The 21,533-nt window shown below is 52.1% G+C and overlaps 1 protein-coding gene across 4 annotated transcripts; it reads right to left on the bottom strand.

Moving 5' to 3' along the window:
• Positions 1 to 858: 858 nt before the first annotated feature.
• HDGF (heparin binding growth factor) lies at positions 859 to 10,771 on the bottom strand. Of its 4 annotated transcripts, none has more exons than XM_089913506.1 (6): positions 10,384 to 10,771; positions 4,039 to 4,115; positions 3,757 to 3,913; positions 2,909 to 3,088; positions 2,410 to 2,633; positions 859 to 2,214 (listed from the first exon to the last, which is right to left on the bottom strand). In XM_089913506.1, exons 1-6 carry the CDS (start codon positions 10,468 to 10,470, stop codon positions 2,208 to 2,210), a joined length of 732 nt encoding a protein of 243 aa, XP_089769632.1. In that variant the 5' UTR covers positions 10,471 to 10,771; the 3' UTR covers positions 859 to 2,207. The 4 variants fall into 4 exon arrangements, with proteins under 4 accessions (XP_089769632.1, XP_022415189.1, XP_089769643.1 ...); XM_022559481.3 differs by having other exon boundaries at positions 3,757 to 3,895; positions 10,384 to 10,768; XM_089913517.1 differs by lacking the exon at positions 10,384 to 10,771 and adding an exon at positions 6,967 to 7,364.
• Between the last annotated feature and the right edge of the window lie 10,762 nt (positions 10,772 to 21,533).

Genomic DNA, 21,533 nt, shown 5'->3' with positions numbered 1-21,533 from the left:
CTTGCTTTCTAGTGAGGCTACAGTCAATACTCTCCCCGCCCGCCCTCTGCTGGAGGGAGCCAAGGCAGTGAAGAAAGTGTCATAGGCTTTCTAAACTAAGGGATAGAAACGTGGGCCCTTCCAATGCCAGTCGATGATCTAGTCACAAAATGTCAGACTGAAAGAAACCTGAGAGGATCTAATCCAGCCATTCCACTTAATTCAGGAGTATTGGGAGGATTCCATGCTATCAACCTCCCCGACCCTCAACACCGTTATCAGTAGCGGGCATCCCTGGCTTTGCCCTTGAGGGTCAAAGTTGTTTCTACAACCAGCCCCAACACCCTAACTTCCCTGGCCATCGTGAGCTGTGACTGGTACTGTCACCTCTCACAACCTACCTCTTCTTTTTTTAAATATTTATTTATTTTGGCTGCACCGTGTCTCAGTTGCAGCACGTGGGATCTTCGTTGTGGCATGTGGAGTTCTTAGTTGTGGCATGCATGTGGGATCTAGTTCCCTGACCAGGTATCGAACCCAGGTCCCCTGCACTGGAAGCGGGGAGTCTTTCCCATTGGACCACCAGGGAAGTCCCACACCCTACTTCTTGTGCAAACTTTTAAAAAAACTCTCCCAGGTGCTTATGGGGGAAACTGTGTTAAACAGTGGCTGGGCAGAAGTAGAATACTGGGCACCGTATTCTGTGACTTTGCCCTCATGTAGAATTTTAGATATCTCTAACAGACTGAGAATGGAGAAGGCTGGCACACCTTACCTCAATCTGAAAAGTGGATTTGGAAATCATTTGCATTCCCTTTCCCATTCCCCTGCACCATCAGTTAACCAATACACCCCCAAAGAATCAGTCAAAATCCAATGTAGTAATCAATGGGTTTTATTTTCCTAGAACTGAAATGATCTACGGTTCTCAGAGCTAAACTTCCAAAGCTACAGTCAGCAATTTTTCATCAGAGCCCAAGGGAGGGGGGCAAGGGTGAAAGAGACGAGAGACGGAAGAGCCAAATAGACCACTAGAAAGAGGTTGGGAGAGGGCGCTTATTTCCCTCTGGCCTCTCAGTGGGTTACAAATTGGATCTGGTGACAACACTGAGGGGACCAGGTGAGGATATGTGGATGGGAAATGACACCAGAAGGAACACCAAAGCCCCAACTACAACAAGAAAAGTCATCAGCCCCAAACAGAAGGGGAGCCTCCAAGTGCACCTCAGAAATGGGGGCAACAGTGGGGAAGAAAGGAGCAGAGTGGGGGGCACACAAAGGGATGGGGGGGGTCTTTAAAATTTTTTTTTTTGTAATTTTCTTTTATTAAAAACATTTCCTAAAAAATGTGTCTTTTCCTTTATATCTGGGTGACGTATGTGACTGTAGGCTGGCCTTGAGCACTGTGGGGAGAGGGAAAAGGGCAGCTAAGGGTCTCCCCAGGGCATCCCATCTCTGGCCTGAGGTCTAAAGGTGGATGGATACTCCTCAACACTCCCATAGGAGCTGGGTGAAGTTAACCCTTCAGATCTCAGGTCCTTGACCCAAAGAACTTGGAAGACCCCAAATCTTTTGATGATAAACTGTAACTCCCATAACACCTAGGGTTGGCGTAAGAGAAGGGGCATTGTCAACCATCAAGGATTTATTGAAGGGAGCCCCTCTCCCACAAGCTGTCCCACTTTCCCTGAATCCAGGTAGCTGGGAGAACAGGTGTGGGAGGAAGGGACAGGATGCCATCCTCTTGCCCACTCCCCCACCCCAACTTGAAGATTGCCCCTCCCAGGCCCCAGAAGCCCACCGTGCTACTTATACTCCATCCCTTCCACTCATAGCCCTGATCCCAACCAACCCAGAGGTCTAGAATGCCCGGGGAAGGGCGAGAGGGGTGTCAGAAGATGGAAATAGCCAGTCCAGGCCCTAACAAATACACTGGGAAACAGCTCCAGGCAGGGAGGGACACAGTGGCCTCATCTCATCCCACAGAGCAGAAGACATGGACCTGACTCAGGTCACAGGGGTGTGGGGACATGGAGGTGAGGGCCAGGTGGCCTGCCCCATCCGGGTCAATCTCCAGGGTCTGAGCTCAGAAGGGGGAGAGTGAGTGGAAGAGGAGAGTGGGTTGGGGTGGGGAAGGGGTTCCCAGTTTGCAGGCCATGGCCAGTTTCCCCAGTAGCACCCAGACAGCAGCAGGAACGGGGCGGGGGCTCCTCTTGAAACATTGGTGGCTACAGGCTGCGGGGGAGGGTTGGAGGGGAGAAGGGTTAATGGTGTGGCCTTGGCCTGGCCGGGCCCCAGCCAGTGCCGGCCTCCTGGGAGAGCCCACCCTGCCTCCCTGGAGGCTGACTGCTACAGGCCCTCCTCCTCCTCCTCTCAGCAGGTGGCTGGGCCCTCCCAGCCCAGCTGCCGAGGGGCAGGGGGCTCACTCACCTCTCATGATCTCTGATGCCCGGGGCCTCAGCATCTTCCTTGGCAGCCTCTTCCTCTTCTTCCTCCTCTTCTTCCTCCTGAGGAGGCCCCCGGCCAGAGCCCGGCTCCGAGGGGGTGCTGTTCTTCTCCGCCTCCACTGGAACGGGCCTCTCACCCTCCAAGGTGGCCCCTTCCTTCTCCTCCCCTTCGGGGTCTTCTGTCTCCTTGGGACGTTTGGGGGAGTCCTGGGCACGGTTAGCAGAGATGAGGTGGGTTGAGGCTAGAGAGGGAGGACACCAGCCTCCCCCTCCTTTCCCCAGAGGCTCTCCTTCCTAGGCAGACCCACAGTCCTCCAGCCCTCTGCTAGCGGAGAGGTCTCCTGTGTCCCATCTTCTCAGCAAGGGACTCCCCAAAACTAGGGGCTGAGTCTGTCTCTCAGGCGGGCACTCCCTGAAAAAGTCGTAACTTCCCTCCTCAGACTAGGAGCCTTGCTCCGAGGCCCCAGGTAGGGGGCAGTTACCTCCAGCAGGTCTCCCGCTCTCCTCTTCAGCGCCCCCTTCTCATTCTTCTCCTTGGTCGGCTCATCAATGACCAGCTTCCCTTCCTCATCACTGCTACCTTCGGCATTCCCCTTCTTATCGCCATCACCCTCGGTGGCTTCGGGCTCGGGCTCTTCCACACAGCTCTTTTTCTGGGAGGACTGCGGCGGAGACAGCAAAGGCTGAGTGGCACCAGCGACTGCCACGCTGGGCCCCCTCCCCAGACCCCTCCCTCGGCCACTCACTCCTTCCTTCTCCCACCTCTCCCCCGCCCCCACCCAGGTGCCCAGTCTCACAAGTGATTTGAGACCCACCTCTGTCGGATTAGCCCCGGGGTAAACCCACTGGCCGGGCAGGCAGGGCTCTGTGCAGGAGGGGGGAGGGCTGGAGCAGGAGGCAAAACCTCGGGTCAACTTCTCCCAGAGGGAGCTGGGACCCTTTCCCCGCCAACCCCCGCCCCCCACCCTCCCGCCTCATCCTGCCCGGCTCACGAGCACCTCCTCCTGGAAGCCTTTGTGGAAAGAGTTAAGGCCACATCCTATACTCACACTGGGCCTGCCAAAGGCCTGTCCCCACTTACCGCCTCCATCCTGTTCCTGCCCCCCCAGGCGCTGTCTAACAGGTGGCCCCTGACCACAGCTACATCACACACCCGGAACCCCTTCCCCTCTGCAAGAAGCCTCCCCCAACCCCCCACCCCACGAGCTCCTACTCTGAAAGCCCTGGTGTTGGTGTCTGTTCCTGAAGCATCACATGTGGGCCCAGGGGCTCCCGGCACCTATGGCCACACCCGCTTTCCAGGAGGTCTCTGGGGCGGATGGCAGCTCACCTGGTAGCCAGAAGCCTTGACAGTAGGGTTGTTCTCGATCTCCCACAGCCCCTCGCTGAACCCTTTCCGTTTGTTGGGCTTGCCAAACTTCTCCTTGGACTCCTCGTAAGGGAAGAGGTCTTTGGGGCCCAGGAATGCCCTGGTGAGAGATGGGAGACTGTGCTCTCGAGTCCCTCACCGCATCTGAGCTGCGCAGCCCCATAGGGAAGGCGTGCCGTCACCACTGCTCTTTCCCCAAAGTGGTCCCCCCGTGGCCCTCCCCGCCTCTGCCCCCTCACTCACGTCTCGTGGGTCCCGAAAAAAAAGACTTGGTATTTGTTGGCTGTTGATTTCACGGCAGCCTCAGGCATCTCGTCAATCTGAGAGCAAGATGAGTAAAGTGAGCGTGAGCTGGAGTCTTGAGGTCACGAATTTGGGGCCGGAGGGTAGGGGTTAAGGGGCTGATCTCTAAGGCACATCTGTGAAAAATCAGACTGAGAGGGACCCAGGAGTTCACCAAAGGGGTTTCTGAACCATTTTTAGCAGTGTGACTTTGTCCAAAAGAAGTCAGGCATAAAAGCCCAGCAGAATCCCCGCCTCTCTTTCACAAACCAAACAGCGTCCATAAACAGATCCTGCCCATAAAGCTCCACGTCTTTGCCATCACCCTGGTCCAACCACTGTCCCCTCTTGCCCGGACTGAAACCACAGCCTCCCTCTCTTCTCTCAGTCTCCATTCTTGCCCCACTACAACTCATTCTCCACACTGCAGCCAGAGGGGGCCTTTCCAAGTGTGGGTCTGAGCATTTCATTTCCCCTGCTAGGAACCTTCGGGTGGCTTTTCAGGACTCTAGGGCCCACCTGTTCACCATTGTCCGTAATGTCAAGGTCTGAATTCCAATGCTGCCAACAGTATTTGTATGAGCTTGGGCAACTGACAGAACCTCAATTTTCTCAACTGTAAAATGGAGATGGTCACAGTACTTAAACCATAGCGTTGTAAGGATTAAATGACCATAATGTAGTACGTCCCGCATATGTGCTCGATATCATCATTCTCTCCCCAGTACGCTGCCCCTCTGCTCTCTGCTCCAGCCACACTGACCTTTCAGTCTCCTATAGTAACTCCTGATCAGCCTTCCCACCTCAGCCCCATCATCACTTCCTCCAGAAAGCTTCCCCATCTCTCCCAACCTGGTTGCCTTCCCAGATAAAACTCTCAGCACCTCTCCTTCACAGTGTGCTTTTCACAAGTCTAGTTTTACAGTTCTTCATGTTACCATTTGCTTGACGTCTACGTGGACTATACCTGCCCCGAGAACAGAGGTCTGTTTATAAGTCCAACACAGTGCCTAGCACCCACTGAGTGCACAGTGAAGATACGCTGAATGACTCTATGAAACAGACAGAAGCAGCCTGCTCTGACTGAAGTGGAGAGGTGAGGCCAAGGGGCTGCCTATTCAAAATCCCCCATCAGTAGCAGCTCCAGGACTTCTGGGGAACTCTCTGAAAGTCATGTCATGTAGTCAGACTCTCTTATTTTACAGACAAGGAAACTGAGGCCCAGAAAAGAAAAGTGATTTACCCAAGATGACAGGACAAGTTAGTGAGGGCCAGATTTCAGAACTAGAGCTCCTGACTTGATCCTCTGCCTCAAATGTCCTGGGGGCATAAGGGATGCTGTGGTGGAGAAGGTGCAGCGGTCTGAGGTCAGGGAAATGGTGAGAGGCAGTGGTCCAGATAGCCTCTCCCAGATCAGGCCCTGGAAGCCCAGGCCAAGCTGAGCTGCCGGGGGGGGGGGGGGGGGGGGAGGGGGTGTGGGGGACGGGGGAAGAGGACTACAACTCCCAGCAACACTTGCAGCAGCCCTAGCGGCCGGGCTTCCCACCGGACAGAGGCCAGGTGGCCATGTTGGCTGGGGCCCGGGGTGCAGATAGGAAAGAGACAGACAGGCCAAGGCAGTGATTAAACACACAGAGACTAGGACAGAGTGCCTGACTGGGGGCCTGGGGAGACAGGGAGCCTAGCTGGATGGAAATAAGCTGAGACACACCCAGGAGATGGGGTGAAACCTGAGCAAGAATCTGAGGGGCATCTTGCTCCAGACATGGAGTCTTCAAGCTCCTGAGCACCTCCCCCCTTGCCCTGTGGCCTCTGGGGACAGAGGTCCAGCCCCTCCCCCCCAGGAAGGCTCAGCACAAACTGGGCCCTCCCCACAATCGGGAAGACACTGGGGTGTGAGAGCTGGGGGTGGAAAGGCACGCTGTCCCCCACCCCAGCTCAATCCCCATCGCCATGACAACCCAACCCCGCCCCCGGGGCCACTCAGCAACCAGGAATGTGACTGCCCCTCCCCCCCAGGCCCTCTCTCCAGATTGGGGAGGAGGGGACACCAACACACACCCCACCCCCAAGCCCGGAGTCTGGCACCTGGGTCCCTGGCTGTGCCTGAAACCACAGCTAGGGCTGAGGGCTGAGGGCCCTTCTCAGGAAGGCAGAGCTGGGGTGTGGGCAAAGGAGGAGCCAGTCCTCTGCTAGGATACCTGGGTCCTGTTGCTAGCTCCCCACCCTCCTCTCACAGGGGGAAGCAAAAAATAAAATGAGGGCCTCCAGGGCTTAGAGATCCCAGGAGACAGGCATAGGACAATAATAGCAAAAGCTCTTTCCTAGGCCTCTTCTTGGTGGATCTTTGTGCACCAGGAAAGAGGACGGGGGGGGGGGGGGTGGTGGTGGTGGGGAATATCTAAGGGTCCCAGCTGGGAACTACTTTGGGCTCTGCATTTTCAGTGCCACACTTGAGCCAGGACGTTAACAGGCTTGTAGGAAACATGTGATGAAAAGGGAGAAACTGAGGCTCAGGAAAGGGGGGATGGTGAGTGAAGGGGTCAGAAACAGGAGACATGAGGTCCTCTCAAGGAGCTCAGACCAGGCAAAGCAGCGCTCTGCCCGTCAGTCTCTTTCCCGTGGGAAGCAAACTCAAAGAGAGGTAGCTGAACGCTGTGACAGGGGATCCAGGAGGCCACCAGCTGCCCAGCCTCAGGGGCGGGGGAGAAACCAAAGAATGGATGGGAATTAAAAATAGACAGAACGGGACACACCAGATATACCCGCCCTGCTGACTTCTAGCCAGATAAAGGGTAGGTCGAGAGGAAAGAGGAAAGAGGGAGGCCAGGGGCCTGGGCAGATGGGCATCTACCCCCAAAGCATAAAGCCACCCCAATCCCACCTCACCTCGAGTGTAGGCAACCGTGGGGGAAGGACCAGGAGAGGCGTGCTCCTTTTACTTAATGGAATTCCCAACCCCTTACCCCAAAAAGGGGAGACATTCCTTCCCTAGTGGACCCTTCATCCTTCAAGCCACAAAGGAAATGTCTTTCTGCAATTGGAAGTGAAGGGAGGTTCTTCGTCGACGACATAGAGGATATGAGTCTCAGGGGAGGCCTGTACTCCCAATACAGACATGTGTCTCCCAGGTGGTGCCTTTATATCCAGGTTGTGACTCAGAACAAGTGAGTCAAAGCTAAGTGGGTCAGGGTGGGGCCAGATGAGTGCTGGGTACCCCACTGCACCTCCTCCACTGGCCAACAGGGGAGGGGGCTCTGCTACTTCTCAGCCATTCCAGGAATCCTGGCAAGTTACTTCCCCACCCCCACCCCCACCCCCCCCCCCCCCCACCTGGGGCTCATCCACTCCCACCCTCTGCCCACTGCACGTGCCTCATTCCATCACACAGGCCTGAGCACAAGTCCCATCCTGCCAGAGCCCAGGGCACCTTCTAAGGCCTGAAGTACCCAGGTGAGGAGTGGGGAGAGAGGACTGAACACCTCTCCCCCAGCCTCATGCCAAATCCAGGCCCAGGGGTGCCAGCTCAGCACATAGAAAGGCAGCAGAGAAGGCTAAGCCCACCGTGACTGCCAGCCAGGGTTCTGACCACCACACCCAAGACCCAGGCCCAACCTGACCCATGAACCGTAAAATGTGGGGCAGGAGACAGTTGGGGGTCAGGAAAGTGTGGCAAGCCCAAGAGGCAGAAAAGAGAAGGTGGTGCCTGGATGTGGGGGAAGGGCAGAGGGAGGACAGATGGGCGAGGCCCTCTGGCTGCTCAGGTTTCCTGGGACTGTGAAACAGGAAGTGGAGAAAGGAGGAAGGAACCTCAGGGGGAAAATCCCTGAGTCTTGGAGGTTAACTGTTAAGTGCTTGGAGATCCCCCAGGAAGTCTGGCAGGAGGAAGAGGAAAAGAGAAGGTTAAGATGGAGTCACACCATCCTTCCAGGCAGGTCTTGCCTACCACGTGGTCCCTCTGGCTGAACTCTCCAAGCACTGGGCTGTTCCAGTCTCGCCCAGAGTCAGCCATCCTCCCCAGAAGCAGGGGCTGAGGAAGGAAAGCCCACACAGTGGCCTTCACCATGGCTGAGGACTCTGGTTGCCTATTAGATGGAGCAGTCAGCGAGGCCCCCCTACTCCTCCTCCATCTCAGCAGAAGCCAGGCCCCCCTTCAGGCTCTGCCACTCACAAGACTTAGACAGCACCCAAGGATGGTGAGGTATTTGGAAGATAACAACCTTGGGTGTACCACTCTCTCCAATTTTCAGAATCAAGACCCAGAGCACAGGCAAAGGGTGGGGTCCTATCTCTTTGGGATCCAGTCTGATCTCCCTCCCCCAACCCGAACTTTATCTAAAGGGCCCAGGCCTCAACAGAGCAAGAGACTGCCTCCCTGTCCCGCCCTCCTGTCCTGGAGGCCTAGGGTGAACAGAGGAAATGGACAGCACCCCCAGTCCCAGGCACTGCCCTCACTCCAAAGGCTACCAGAAACCTGAAGGCCTTCTTCACAGGGGCCAGTGTGGGTCTGCATGGGCCCCCCTTTCTCTCTTCCCTGCAGCCTGAAGGGGTTCCCTACAACCCCCATTCCAGCTGAGCCCCCTCCCCAGTCTCTGGACTTTGTCCCACCCCCAGGAGGTAGAAGCAGTAGAGACCTGTGTTCAGTTCTTGCCCTGCCCACCAGGACCTTGGCATCTGGACCAAGAAGCCAGATGGATCAAAGGTGCAGGGTAAAGTACATGAGTGTTCACACACCACACACATACATGCACACACAAGGCTGTCTGTGGCTGCTTCCTCACACTGCCCCCCACCCCCCAAAACCAAGTCCCCTAGGAGGCCCTGGAGGCTGGGAGAGCCCTGCTTCACTCTGTACTTCACTCCCATTCCAGAGGCCAGACATCTAGAAGTTTCAGGGAACAAGGAGCTCAAGGCATATGGGATTAGGTATATTCCTCAGGAGAGGGTACTGAGTGAGGAAGGGTCTCCTGGATTTTCTCGGAGTGGCCCCAAAGTTGGTCTGGACACTGAACAGGACCCAAGGGAGCCTGGGGCAACTTCCCAAGCTCAGAGCAGGGTCTGGCCCAGATGAAGACACAGACTCATGTGGAAAACAGCAACCCACAGCCATAAGGCAGTTCTGCACTTGGTCCCCTTGCCCAGAAGACTCCCTCCCTCTACTCCTCTCTGCCCTTGGATTACACTCTACAGGAGTCCTATACTCTAGGGCCGATACCAAAGGCCTCTCTCTACACCAACGTTGAAATAAGGTGCCAGAGACACTGTGCCCTGTGACACCCCCAACCTCCTCCAGCACCCTCTGGCAACCTCCCTTACTCCTTACTTCACCTGTCTCAGTTCTTAGGCGAAACATGATGAATGCGCCAGGCTGGGCATTTGGGCCCCACCCTCCCACCTGGCCAGGTGCTGGGGTGGGGGGAGGGTGGGCGCCTCACATTGGCGGGCTGAATAAACCACATGGCAGACTGGGCCGTTCTGGCGGGAGAGGCTCAGAAATGGGGAGGAGAAGCAACTCGGGTTCCCCCCACCTCCACTAAGAGGCAGGGCAGTCTGGACTGGACTTCCCAATCCCAACAAGGGCTCTGCCACCTTCAGCCCCCAATCTGAGTCGGCAGCACACGGAGAAATATTTTTGTGGAGCTGAGGAGTGAAGGGTACTAGCCGGTGATTTCCAAGCTAGACGGATCCCCTCTTCTGCCGCCCCCCAACGATTCCTCGACCCTCCCAACTTCAGACCTCTTACGGATGCCCCAAACCAAAGTTTTCTAGAAGCGAACTCCGCCTCCATCTAGTCTTTCAGGGCTGAGATCCTTCTTAACCATCTAATGTAGGAAGAGGAGAGTTTGAACTGGGGGTAACAATCAGTGAAGAAACTGGGGGTCTCTAAGGGGGTCCCTGAAGGGGGTAGCGGTGGCGCCTGGGGGGGTGGGTGGGAGGAGTTACACTGCTGGCCCAAACCCAGGCAGCGCGCCCGAAACCGCTGGGAGTATGGGGGCTGGGGGCGGAACTGAGCACGCGGAGCCGGGGGCCGGGAAGTGACCGGCGCCCTCAGATCCCCACGCCGCGCACACGCCACCACGCGCGGACGCCGTGTGGCCAGGTGTTCGCCGCTGCCGCCACCACCACCCCCACCACCCCGCCTCCACCATTATATAACCGGCGGGTGGGCTTGAGTCGCTCGGGAAAGATTCGGGGACTCAGACGCCCCCCACCGCCACCCCCTCCGCGCGGAGCGCTCTTGCCCTCCCGGGTGTTATGCAACCCAAGTCTGGAGGTGGATAGGGGGCGGCGGGCCGCCCTGCTCACCCGGGCCGGCCAGTGTGGGTAGCCCTTCATCTTGGCGAACACCAGGTCCCCGCATTTGTACTCCTTCTGCCGGTTGGATCGCGACATGGCGGGGCTCCGGGCGCCCCGGGCTCCGCGCCGGGCAGGAAAGCGCGAGCCCAAGTTTGCGCGTGCGGCGGTGGCGGCGCCGCTCCGCTCCGGCCCTCGCGCGGCCCCCGCCTCGATGGTGGCCCCCGGCCCGGGCTCCGGCGCGGCCACGGCGTCTCCGCCCGCGCGCCGCACGGACGGGGCGGGCGCGGATCGGGGGCAACGCTCCGGCGCGATGGGTGCGCGCTCGTGCAGTTGTTTGTGTTTGAAATTCAATTGCTCCCTCCGCTGCGCGAGGCCTCTTCCTCCACCCCCCTCCCGGTCCCCACTCCTCCTCCTCCCTCCTCCCTTTCTCACTCCTCCTCCTCCCTCCTCCGCGCTCCCTCCCGCGGCGGTTTGATGAGTGCGGCTTCTTGACGCCCTGTGCCTGCCACTGCCCGACGCCCAACCTGGAGCCGCCTGGCGGTGCGCGGCGACACAGGCGTGAGCAGCCGATTGCCGAGCAAGCCGAGTAGGCTTTGTGTGCCCGCTGTCGGTGGGTGCCCGCCCGCCCGGGAGGAGCTGGCGCCCGGCAGGACGGAGCGGCCTGGCGCCCCTCCCCCGGCCCCTCGGGTCGCTCCCAACTGCGGCTTCGGCGCTGCCAACTGTCGACGTCTAGGCGCAGTGTCTCCCTGCCCTCGGCTCCATCCCTATCCACGAATGTTTGCTGGGCGCCCAGTGCATGGCAGCGTGCTGGGCGCCGGGGCGAGAGCTGGGCACCGCGCCCCTGAGCGCACAGAGGTTTGGCCTGGACCTCGACGTGCTTACAGTCTGTGGGGCGGCTCCCGAAACGTCGGGGATTGCGCCCTACGACGGCCTTTGTGGAATTCGATATCGAGGAAGCTTCGGAGGGGTTGTGGCACAAAGTGGCCACGCTCCATGTGCATTAGACAGGTCTCGGTTCTCTGCTACTTCCCGGCAAAAGAGATCTGGGCTTTACCACCAGTTAAGCCCTCAAAGATGAGCTCTGTTCTAGTGGGAAGAGACAGTAGAATGCCAGTAAATCCCAAACCATCGATAAAACGTGAAGTCACTAGCTCTCTCGGGGCGGTGAGAGTGGGGAAAAATCTGGGAAGGCTTCACAAAGTGGTGACTTTTGAGTTGGGCCTTAAAGGATGAATGTGAGCTTGCCGGATTCCAGAGACAACATTTTAGACTAGGTTATATGTTAAGAACTGATAGAGCCAGAACTTGAATTCACGTCGCTTACCATTAAGCCAAACAAGACTTTGCCGTAATTACATCTTTGATTTGCTGTCACTCTGTTGATCTTGGATTTGCCGAAATTCCAGACACCTATGGTAACTTAGAAATAAGCTCTTTGGATCTTACGTTATAGTATGTCCAGATCCTTAAAATTTTGCAACAAAATATTCTAGGTTTGAAGAGAGAAAATATATGTGTTTTTCTTCCCACAAGTTTCCTGATCCTACTTCAAAGCATATGCAAAGTCTCCCTGAAAAAGAAGCGCAGGATGAAGCCAAAAGGCCCAGATCCACATCCTACCCTGCTGTTCACTAGTCATGAGAACTTGGGCTACCCCCTGAACTTCTCCCTGAGCCTCAGTTTCTTCAACTGTAAGATGGGATCACATTACTTTCCTGCCAACATCACAGACATGGAAGGGCTGCTTATCATTAGCTGAGGCCTGACCTTGCTCCCTGCAGACCTTCATATCAGTTGGTTGTCCTTATGTCCATGGCAATGCATTTCACAATTGTTGCCTTTGTAAAATGTGGCCTCTCAGCATAATCCCACCTTGTGATAGGAGGTGGCTGGCCCTGTCCACAGGCACTCCAGGCCCCAGGCTGCTGGCACAGCGGGGCACTCTGCAAGGTCCTCATGCATGCCCTCAGCCACAGACTTGTCGATTTGTTTCAATAGCAAATCCAAACTTGTTGCAACAGAGCAGCTAGATCCAGTTGGTGTTTACTCTACCATGCATTCCAGTTTGAAATGCAGTCAGTGTGATAGTCCAGATTCTGTCAGGCTCATACCCTTCTTTGTTGTTCTTATTGTTGTTAGGAGAGAATCTTGTCACAAGTTCTTAGAAATGTTTCAGTAAATCCAGTGTCACAATTGGTTTCCTTTTATTTAGTGTTCAGGCCAGTATTATAAATATGCCGTTTCAGTGCAACAAACATGTTTTTTAAACTACTTTCCAATTTAGCACACCCCAATTTAGTTTAAACCAAAGACTCCTATCCATTTCTCCACTTTGTTGCATGGAGATGGCAATAAGCCTTCTTAAATTCTTTTTGCAACAAAGCTCTTGGGCCTGTCATTCAGTCTGCCATGCAGATGCTGGTTGCAATAAAACAACCAAGGTTCCCTTTGTTGCAATAATCTCCCAGGCCTTGGTTGCAATTTAATATCCAAGTTCTCCTTACAATAACATCATCAACCAATTCACAGCTGCCCCTAACAACCAAGCCAAGAGCCACAGAGGGTCAGTTACAGGGGCGGGCATAAACCTGCTTCCCCTGGGATTCAGGTCTAATTCAGCGCTTTGCAGACTTTAATGTGCAAATGAATCACCTGGGCATCCTCCTAAAAAGCAGATTCTAACTCAGTAGGTGTGGGGTGCCCACATTTCTATTTCATCACCCAAGGTGCTGCTGCTTTGGACCTCCATTTGATTAGTAAGGTCTAAAACACTCGGTCACAGGCCCCCGACTGCTAGTCCAGCTTGGAACCAATTCACAGATGTCTCAGTGAGATGATTCCCTTGATGCTGGTGCTTGATTCTACATTTGTGTGTGGGGGAGCTCAAGACAGACAGTGGACTTGGGGCCCTAGAGCAGAGAAGGCTTGAGGGTGCAGATCTGGCTCTAGGGTTGTGAAGCGAGTCTGGAGGAGCTAGGTCAGGGAAGATGGTGGCAGACTTCTTTCTGTCCATGTCAGGAAGGAGGAACTGGCACAGCAGTAGGGTTGTGGAATTTAGAGTACTAGAGGAAGGGGCAATGTAGTCTAGTGGAAACAATCTGTGTTTGTTTGTAACTTGCTTTTAGCAAATGACTTAACTAGAATTTCTAAACAAAATTTTCTTCCACTGCAAAAATACTAATACAAATAGCTACCCTTATGGTGTGATTGTAAAGTGAAAAGGAGATCATCTGAGTGAAAACCTTACCTGCTCATTAGTTTCAAAGGAAATGTCAGCTTCCTTCCCTTTAACTCCTAAGAGAGAGTCGAGGGGCTTGGCTCCGGTCCCAGCCCTCAACGCTGTGTGACCTGCTCCCATTACTACTTCTTGGGCCTGGTTACCCCTTCTGGAAAATGAAGGAGAGAAGGATGGGAAGTTTAGAACAGTGGTTTTCAAAACCGCCTCCATTGGCCCCTCCCACTGGTGCCTCCCAAAATAAAAAAGCATTCATGGGCTTCCCTGGTAGCTCAGTGGTTGAGAGTCTGCCTGCCGATGCAGGGGACATGGGTTCATGCCCTGGTCTGGGAAGATCCCATATGCCGCGGAGCGGCTGGTCCCATGAGCCATGGCCTCTGAGCCTGTGCGTCCAGAGCCTGTGCTCTGCAACGGGAGAGGCCACAACAGTGGGAGGCCCGTGAACCGCAAAAAAAAAAAAAAAAAATCATTCATGGTTTTATGCATTTTACAAGGAGTCAGAGTGGTTAAGAGTCAGAGATAACAGGGTCTAAGTACCTGCTCCACCACTGTGACACACTGTATTGCTTTAGGAAACCTACTTCACTGCTCCCAGTCTCAGTTTGCATGTCTGTGAAATGGGTGAGTTTCACTTTCCATGTCTGTAAAAAGGGTTGTGATGAGGATTGAATGAATTTAATGTATTTTAAAGTGCTTTGAATAGAGCCAGGAACATGGTAAATGCTTGATAAAATCAGTGATCACTGTATTTATCAGATTCGATTGAGTAATACTTAGTTAAAGAAAATGGGTTACTTTGCAGTGAGCTTCTAGGTACTAGCCTTATGCGCTGGTAAAGCTGGCACTACTACAATGAATGTGGGTGTTCACATGGGCTTGGGAACCCATTTACCTGCGTTTGAGTCCCACTCCACCACTTACCAACCGTGTGACCAGCCACAAGTTACTCAACCTTTCTGTGCCTCAGTTTTCCATCTGTAAAGGGGGATGTTGAGAACAGGCTTAGAACAGACTTGTGGGATCTTAGTTCCTGGACCAGGGATTGAACCCAGGCCCTTGGTGGTGAGAATGAGGTGTCCTAACCAGTGGACCACCAGGGAATTCCCTTAGCTAGTTTTCTTAAAAATGCTTATGTTTTATAACTCTTCTGTATGTATAATATCCTGTATAAGAAAAATATATTTTTTAAAGAGGATTCTATTTTTATTTATTATTTAATTTTTTTGGCCACCATGCAGCTTGCGGGATCTCAGTTCCCCAAGCAGGGACTGAACCTGGGCCACAGCAGTGAAGGCCTGGAATCCTAACCACTAGACCACCAGGGAACTCCTGGATTCTGGTTTTTTTTTTGTTTTTTTTTTTGCAGTACACGGGCCTCTCACTGTTGTGGCCTCTCCCGTTGCGGAGCACAGGCTCCGGACACGCAGGCTCAGTGGCCATGGCTCACGGGCCCAGCCGCTCCGCGGCATGTGGTATCTTCCCGGACCAGGGCACGAACCCGCATCCCCTGCATCGGCAGGCGGACTCCCAACCACTGCACCACCAGGGAAGCCCCTCTGTTTTTTAAAAAGTGAGAATCATTGGATTCATTCTCTAAAGCTATTCTTTTAACATATCTATTTAAATGTAAGTTAATTAAAACGAAATATTCCCTTCTTCAGTCATATGAGCCACTCTTTAAGTATTCAGTGGTCTCATGTGGCTATTGGCTACTGTATTGGACAGAGCAGATACAGAACATTTCCATTAGCTCAGAAAGTTCTATTGGACAGCAGTGTTCCAAGGCCATGGCTTTCCATTTGAGCTGTACATTAGAGTCACTTGAAGAATTATAAAATACTAATGCCTGGGCCAGACTCCCCAGAGTTTAGATTTAATTGGTTGACAGTGGAAGCTGTTAAAGTGTTTAGGCAAGAGCAGAGGTGAACTTCTAGAAGATTCATTTGGAGGCAGCACGGGTGTGGAGTGGCTTGGAGTTGCCAGGTCATGGAGAGGGTACAGCGATGGTCTCTGCTGAGGGACGTGTGACCTCACATGTGGAAGGGGCTATGAAAGCTCCCGGGGAGCTGTATTCCTGGGTTCTCTTCTCCGCTCTTCCAAGAATTATGGTGGCAACGGCTCCTTGGCTCCTTAGCCCTCAGGGGAGAGAACTTCAGCCTTCATAGACCAGGAAAGAGTCAGGAGCATCTCAAGATCCCCATGAGTTGTAGATGTCATTTAAAAAAATTCAGCTTACTTTTTGGATATGTAATGAATATGTGTATATGATACAAAATTTAGAAAGTCAAGAAGATAATTTAGTGAAAAGTCATCTCATGTTACCCCTCCCTATCCCTTGCCACCCCAATTTTCTTCTTAGAGGCAAAAATTTACCAATTTATATGTATTTTTCTAGTAATATTCTCTCTATATAATTTTCAAGCAAATGCAGAGCTATCTATTTCCTTTACACAAATTGTAGCATCTCATTTCCACCGTTCTGTACTTTACTACCTTTTACTTAACAATATATCTTGGGACTCCTTCCATTTCAGTACACAAGGATTGGCCCCATTCATTTTAATGATTGCATAATAGTTCACAACATTTCTGTGTCATAAATGATATAATCAGCCCCCTGTAGATGGATGTTCAGGTTTTTTCCTTTCTTTTGATAATACCCATAATGCTGTAGTGAATAAAACTGTACCATTTCATCTCTTTCACGGGTGAGGATCCTCACCATTTTTCTCTCCTATTTGCAAGATGAAAAAGGTCATTCACAGCAACATTATTTGCAGGAGTTTGCTGACAAGTAGTGCTGGAAGTAACCTTGCTAATTATAGACAGGGGCATCTAAGGTTGAATGAGAAGCCTCCATTGTGTACAGCCACAAACCCCAGGTCTGTCTGCTTTCCCCTTGGTCCCTGAGACTTAAAGGAATGAGGTCTGGGACCAGAGTCAGGCTGACAGAATTGCTGTGGCTCTGATCGTGTCTGACCACACTTTTCAGCCCTCTCCCACCAAGGGCATTGCTCTGAGACACCAGGGACAGAGGCCTAGGGAGGAGAGGAGCCTGGGAGGTGCCTGGGTGAGGAGGGGCCGAGGGCCCTTTTCTGGAATGATAAGATTGAGCCCCAGTGGGTTCTCTGCCCCTCTCCCCACCTCTCCAGCACCGAGGGAGAGAGAGCAGCAGTTTTCGCTCTGCTGGAGGAAGCTGATTATGGCTTCTGTGGGCACAGATGGCAATGGAGGTACTGAAAGGCCACCATTTCTGCCACGGGCTTGAAGCTTCATTCATTCACCCCCACATATATTCCTAGGGCATTGGTAGGTGCTGTGCCAGGCCCTGAGGGAGTGTTGGGGGCAAGATGTAGGTCTGAAGGTGGATAGGAGGTTGGCAGTGAGTAGTCTGGTCTACAGCTTTCCTCCTGGACTCTCCCTTCCCAAGCCTCCTGGGGATTCCCTTCATCCCTCTCCTGTAGTTTCTAAATCCTAGGTGTTTCTTTTTCATGGTTAATCTCCCCTCCCCCCCTTTTTTGTTTTGATAGAGCACATCCTCTGGTAGCTTCCTGAGTAAAGGTGCTTAGAATGGAAAATTTTGGAGAACTTCTATGTCTGAAAATGTCTTTATTCTACCCTCCCACTTGATTGATGGTTTGGCTTGGAGTTGAATTCTAGGTTGGAGATATTTTTCCTCTGCATTTTTGAAGGCCTTGCGCATTCTGTCCTGACCCATTTTTTTGTTGTTGTTGTTTTGGGTTTTTTTGCAGCATATTTATTTATTTATTATTTTTGGCTGTGTTGGGTCCTCACTGCTGCGCGCAGGCTTTCTCTAGTTGCGGTGAACAGGGGCTACTCTCCGTTGGGGTGCGCAGGCTTCTCATTGCGGTGGCTTCTCTTGTTGCGGAGCACAGGCTCTAGGCGCGCAGGCTTCAGTAGTTGTGGCATGTGGGCTCAGTAGTTGTGGCTCATGGGTCCTAGAGCACAAGCTCAGTAGTTGCGGTGCACAGGCTTAGTTGCTCCGTGGCACGTGGGATCTTCCTGGACCAGGGCTCGAACCCGTGTCCCCTGCATTGGCAGGCAGATTCTTAACCACTGCACCACCAGGGAAGTCCCTGTCCTGATCCATTTTAAGAGATCTGTTTCTTTTCTTTGGGAACTTTCAGGATCTTCTCTTTGTCTTCAGTGTTCTGAAATTTCATATTGGTGTGAATCCATTTTTATCCATTATGCTGAGCAGTGGGTAGGCCCTTTCAATCTGAAAACAAACTCTTGTCCTTCAGTTCTGGGAAGTTTCCTGTAATTATTCCTTCGATGATTTCCTTCCCTCTGTGTTTCTTCTGTTGTCTCTCTTTTTTTTTTGGAACTCTTATTATTCAGATATTAGACTTTCTGGGCTGGTTCTCTGATTTTCTGAACTTTTCTCTTCCAACTCTTCTAGTGAGAATTTTATTTGTGTGCTTATATTTTGATTTCTCAAGAGCTCTATTTTATTTTCTGCTTGTTACTTTTTTATGGCATTCTGTTCTTGTTTCATGTATACAGTATTTTCTCTTACTTATTTGAGAAAATTGTTAGGTTTTGGAAGTTTTCTTCTCCCTGCACTTTCTCTATTTTTACTTGTTTGTTTTGTCTCTATCATTCATGTCAGAGTGCCTGCTCATGTTTAAGAGTCAGGGACTTAAAAAAAAGAGTGAAGGACTAAAAAGACATCTTGTACCTATGGGCATGTGGTTGGGGCTTCTCAATTGAGAACTTGATGTGAGGGTTATCTGGCTGGGAAATTTGTACGGGAAATCTCTGATGTGGGATTCCATAGATCTTTCCTCTTGGGCTGAACACATTTTCCTGTGGAGATTTTTCCCAGCATCTAGCCTTTAGGGTAAAGGCCGTGGCCAGTCTTCTGGAGAATTAGGTCTGGGGTCTCAGTATTCCATGTGCGTGTTGCTTTAATTCCTTTGATTTCTGTAAAATACCTCTGCCCTTGACTGTGCCTGGTTTTCCCCATAGCAGAAACCCTCTTGTTTTGTTCCCTCTGGAAAAAAACAAAAACAAAAACCCTTTATTTTTTCTGGGATTGGGGAGAGGCAGTCTTCCACTAGCATGAAGTGGGGGAGGGGATTTAGGGATCTAACTGTTTGTTAACCATCTTGTAACCAGCCCTCACTTTTGCTCCCTTCCCTTCTCATTCACTTCCGGAGGTACTTGATGCCACCACTCCTGAGCCCTTTGAGGTTTCCACAGATACTTCAGATTCATTCTCACCATTCCCCAAGGCCAGCTTGCTTCTCGGCTCTCTTGGATATGCCAAGTCAGTACCATTGATGCATCTTGCTCTCCACCTTCCAAATGTTGTTTCTGTGATCTCCTTTTCTCATGTCTCCATCTTTGTGGGTTTAAATCTTTTCAAAATGATCTTTAATGCCTTAAAAAAATTCCTTTAATTGAAGTTTTAGTAGAATTTCAGGAGGGAACAAAATTAGATATGTCTATTCTATTCTCTATCTTTAATGGAAGACTTTATAACTGTTATTACTACTTTTGAATAGGTAATACATGCACAAGTTACAAATTTCTAAAGGTATAAAGGAGTAAGCAGTAAGAAATAAATCCCCTTCCCATCCCTGTCCTAAAGTTTCTATTATCAATTTCTTGCACGAAAACAATCTTTCAAGGGCAGGGTATCTACCTATTAAGGTAAATCATTAATCTTTACAGTAAGAGGACCCTGCTTAGAAAATGTTTGTCAAAAAGATCTCTGCCCTTTTGGGGTGTCTCTTCACTGCAGGGCAGGAAGATATGTTGACCGGGAACAAGGATAGTCATTTCCCTTTGAAAGTTTCCCATTCTCTTACGGTTCTGAATCATTTCACTGTGTGTTAATATCACATGTCTCTCACAGAAGTAGGGTAGGGCTCCTTCATACTCTATCCATTTTTCAAAGGAGGAAAGTGAGACTCAGAGAAGAGAAGTGACTGTCTAAAGTCACCAGAAAGTAGGTTGGGGAACCTAGATTCGAAAAGGTGGTATTAGAAGTCAGTACTGTGCAAAGCATACCAGCTGCGAGGTAGGACTGGAAGGTCTAGTTTCTCAACGTGGTCCTCAGTGCACCTGCTTTGCAATCAACTGAGGAGTTTCTTAAAAATTCAGACTTTTGGTCTTCCCTGGTGGTGCTGTGGTTGAGAGTCCGCCTGCCGATGCAGAGGACACAGGTTCGTGCCCCAGTCCGGGAAGATCCCACATGCCACGGAGCGGCTGGGCCCGTGAGCCATGGCCGCTGAGCCTGTGTGTCCGGAGCCCGTGCTCCGCAACGGGAGAGGCCACGACAGTGAGAGGCCCACGTACTGCGAAAAAAAAAAAATTTAGACTTCTGGGCCCCACCCCACACTTACTGAAGAGGAATCTCTTAGGCTGAAATTCAGAAGTTTGCATTTTTAAGAAGTTTTCCCAGTGATCTTAGGCACTATAAAGTTTAAGAATTGGTGGGCAGAAAAAATGCTCTGGGCATCCAGAGCAGGGAGCAAACAGATTTAAGCAAACAGACGGAGAAGGCAACATATGAGTTTGTTGGTGAAGGTAGGGTGAGATTTAGACACATGCAGAAGGTGGGGAGGAGGGGGCCATAGCAGGCCTGTCTGACAGAGAATTCATGCTTGGGTTTTCACTGTCCCTCTCTGTTGTTGCCATCATCATCGCCCCCCTTGTCATCCTTTCCATCTTCCTTTTTAGCCTCCTCCCCAAACCTCAACAGTCTTTATGGGCTGAGCTCAGTAGAGCCTTCTGCTCTGGGAATAGGGAGATAGAGCCCACACAGAGGTGGTTTGGCATATATAGGACATGTACAGAGTTGACAAGTAGAGGGCACCCAGTCACAGGCAGACAGGAAGGGGCAAAGATGAATATAAAGAAAAGGACACAAAATTACAGGCGGACAGGGAAGGACAGCTGCAGAATCACGGGCAGACATGTGTGCGCTGGAAAAGGACACACAAACATGGATGGATGTAAGAGGCACTCACAGAGACCGATTAAGAAGGTCACACACGAAGTCACACGAATACCAAGCACGGACACACAGATACAAAGGACATATGCAGATAGAGACGGACTCAGGTGATGCCTCAAATCTGTGAAGGGGGCTCAGATGTAGTTGGCCCCCTTAACCCACTGGGCTGAGGGGAAGGGATTAAACTCAAGTACCAGGCTCTGCCTTCCAGGGCCCTGCCCATCTTTCAGTCTCACTACAGAGAGAGGTTAGGACCCAGGCTGGAAGGGCTAGGTGTGCTCCTGGATATGCACCTTGGTCAAGGCGAGGGAGATCACTTACTCCCTCTTACGTCACATTTATTTCAGCTCTGAGATGTTTTTAATTAGGCCTGAAGTCTTGCTTCTTTCTGGCTCGCAGCCCAATTCCGTACAGGTGTCTCGGGCCCTGGCTCTTCTTGGGGTGTTTTATTCCAACTCGGGGTTTCAGTGGCTTCGGAAGCTTCATCAGTTCATTTACAGACCTGTTTCCCTTTAAGCTATTTTCCCTCAATCCGTCACCTTCCCAGACTCCCTCTCATTCCCAGCCTCACTTGCAGTTTCTAAGAGCACTACGTCTCCCATAAATCTTAGCGCCCAGGCAGCTGTTTTAGGGAACTTCAAGTACCGAAATGCTCTCCTATCCATCTCCGTGACTACCGCGGTGACCGATGGGGCTTGTAGTTACCTAGGAATTGTCAGGAGACCAAAAAAACTACTCATCCCAGGAGTCCTCGTGTCAGAGGCGGGTTTACCTCCTGTCTTTCTCCGCACCCCTTAATCCTTCCACGGACTCCAACTCCCGCCGTGCCTTGCGCTGAGCTCCCTGCGGCGGAGAATGGTGCTGTGGCCAAAGTGTTTTCTGGGAGTTGTAGTTCGTGTATTGGTGAGACGAGGAGGAGGTGGAGTGACTCGGCGG

This window comes from Delphinapterus leucas, chromosome 1, assembly GCF_059928025.1.
Source record: "Delphinapterus leucas isolate spDelLeu-1000000601 "Yukka" chromosome 1, BTC_Dleu_Yukka2, whole genome shotgun sequence".
Taxonomy (NCBI): Eukaryota; Metazoa; Chordata; class Mammalia; order Artiodactyla; family Monodontidae; genus Delphinapterus; species Delphinapterus leucas.
The sequence above is the reverse complement of the archived record's forward strand: the minus strand, read 5'-3'. Positions and strand labels throughout refer to the sequence as shown.

What these genes read in the sequence shown, in the direction of transcription:
- HDGF (XM_089913506.1), bottom strand. Translation starts at nt 10,470, where the DNA reads ATGTCGCGATCCAACCGGCAGAAGGAGTACAAATGCGGGGACCTGGTG. An exon ending in ACCCACACTGGCCGGCCCGG is followed by an intron (nt 4,116 to 10,383) that starts GTGAGCAGGGCG and finishes TCTTGCTCTCAG; the next exon opens with ATTGACGAGATGCCTGAGGC. An exon ending in TCAAGGCTTCTGGCTACCAG is followed by an intron (nt 3,089 to 3,756) that starts GTGAGCTGCCAT and finishes TCTCCGCCGCAG; the next exon opens with TCCTCCCAGAAAAAGAGCTG.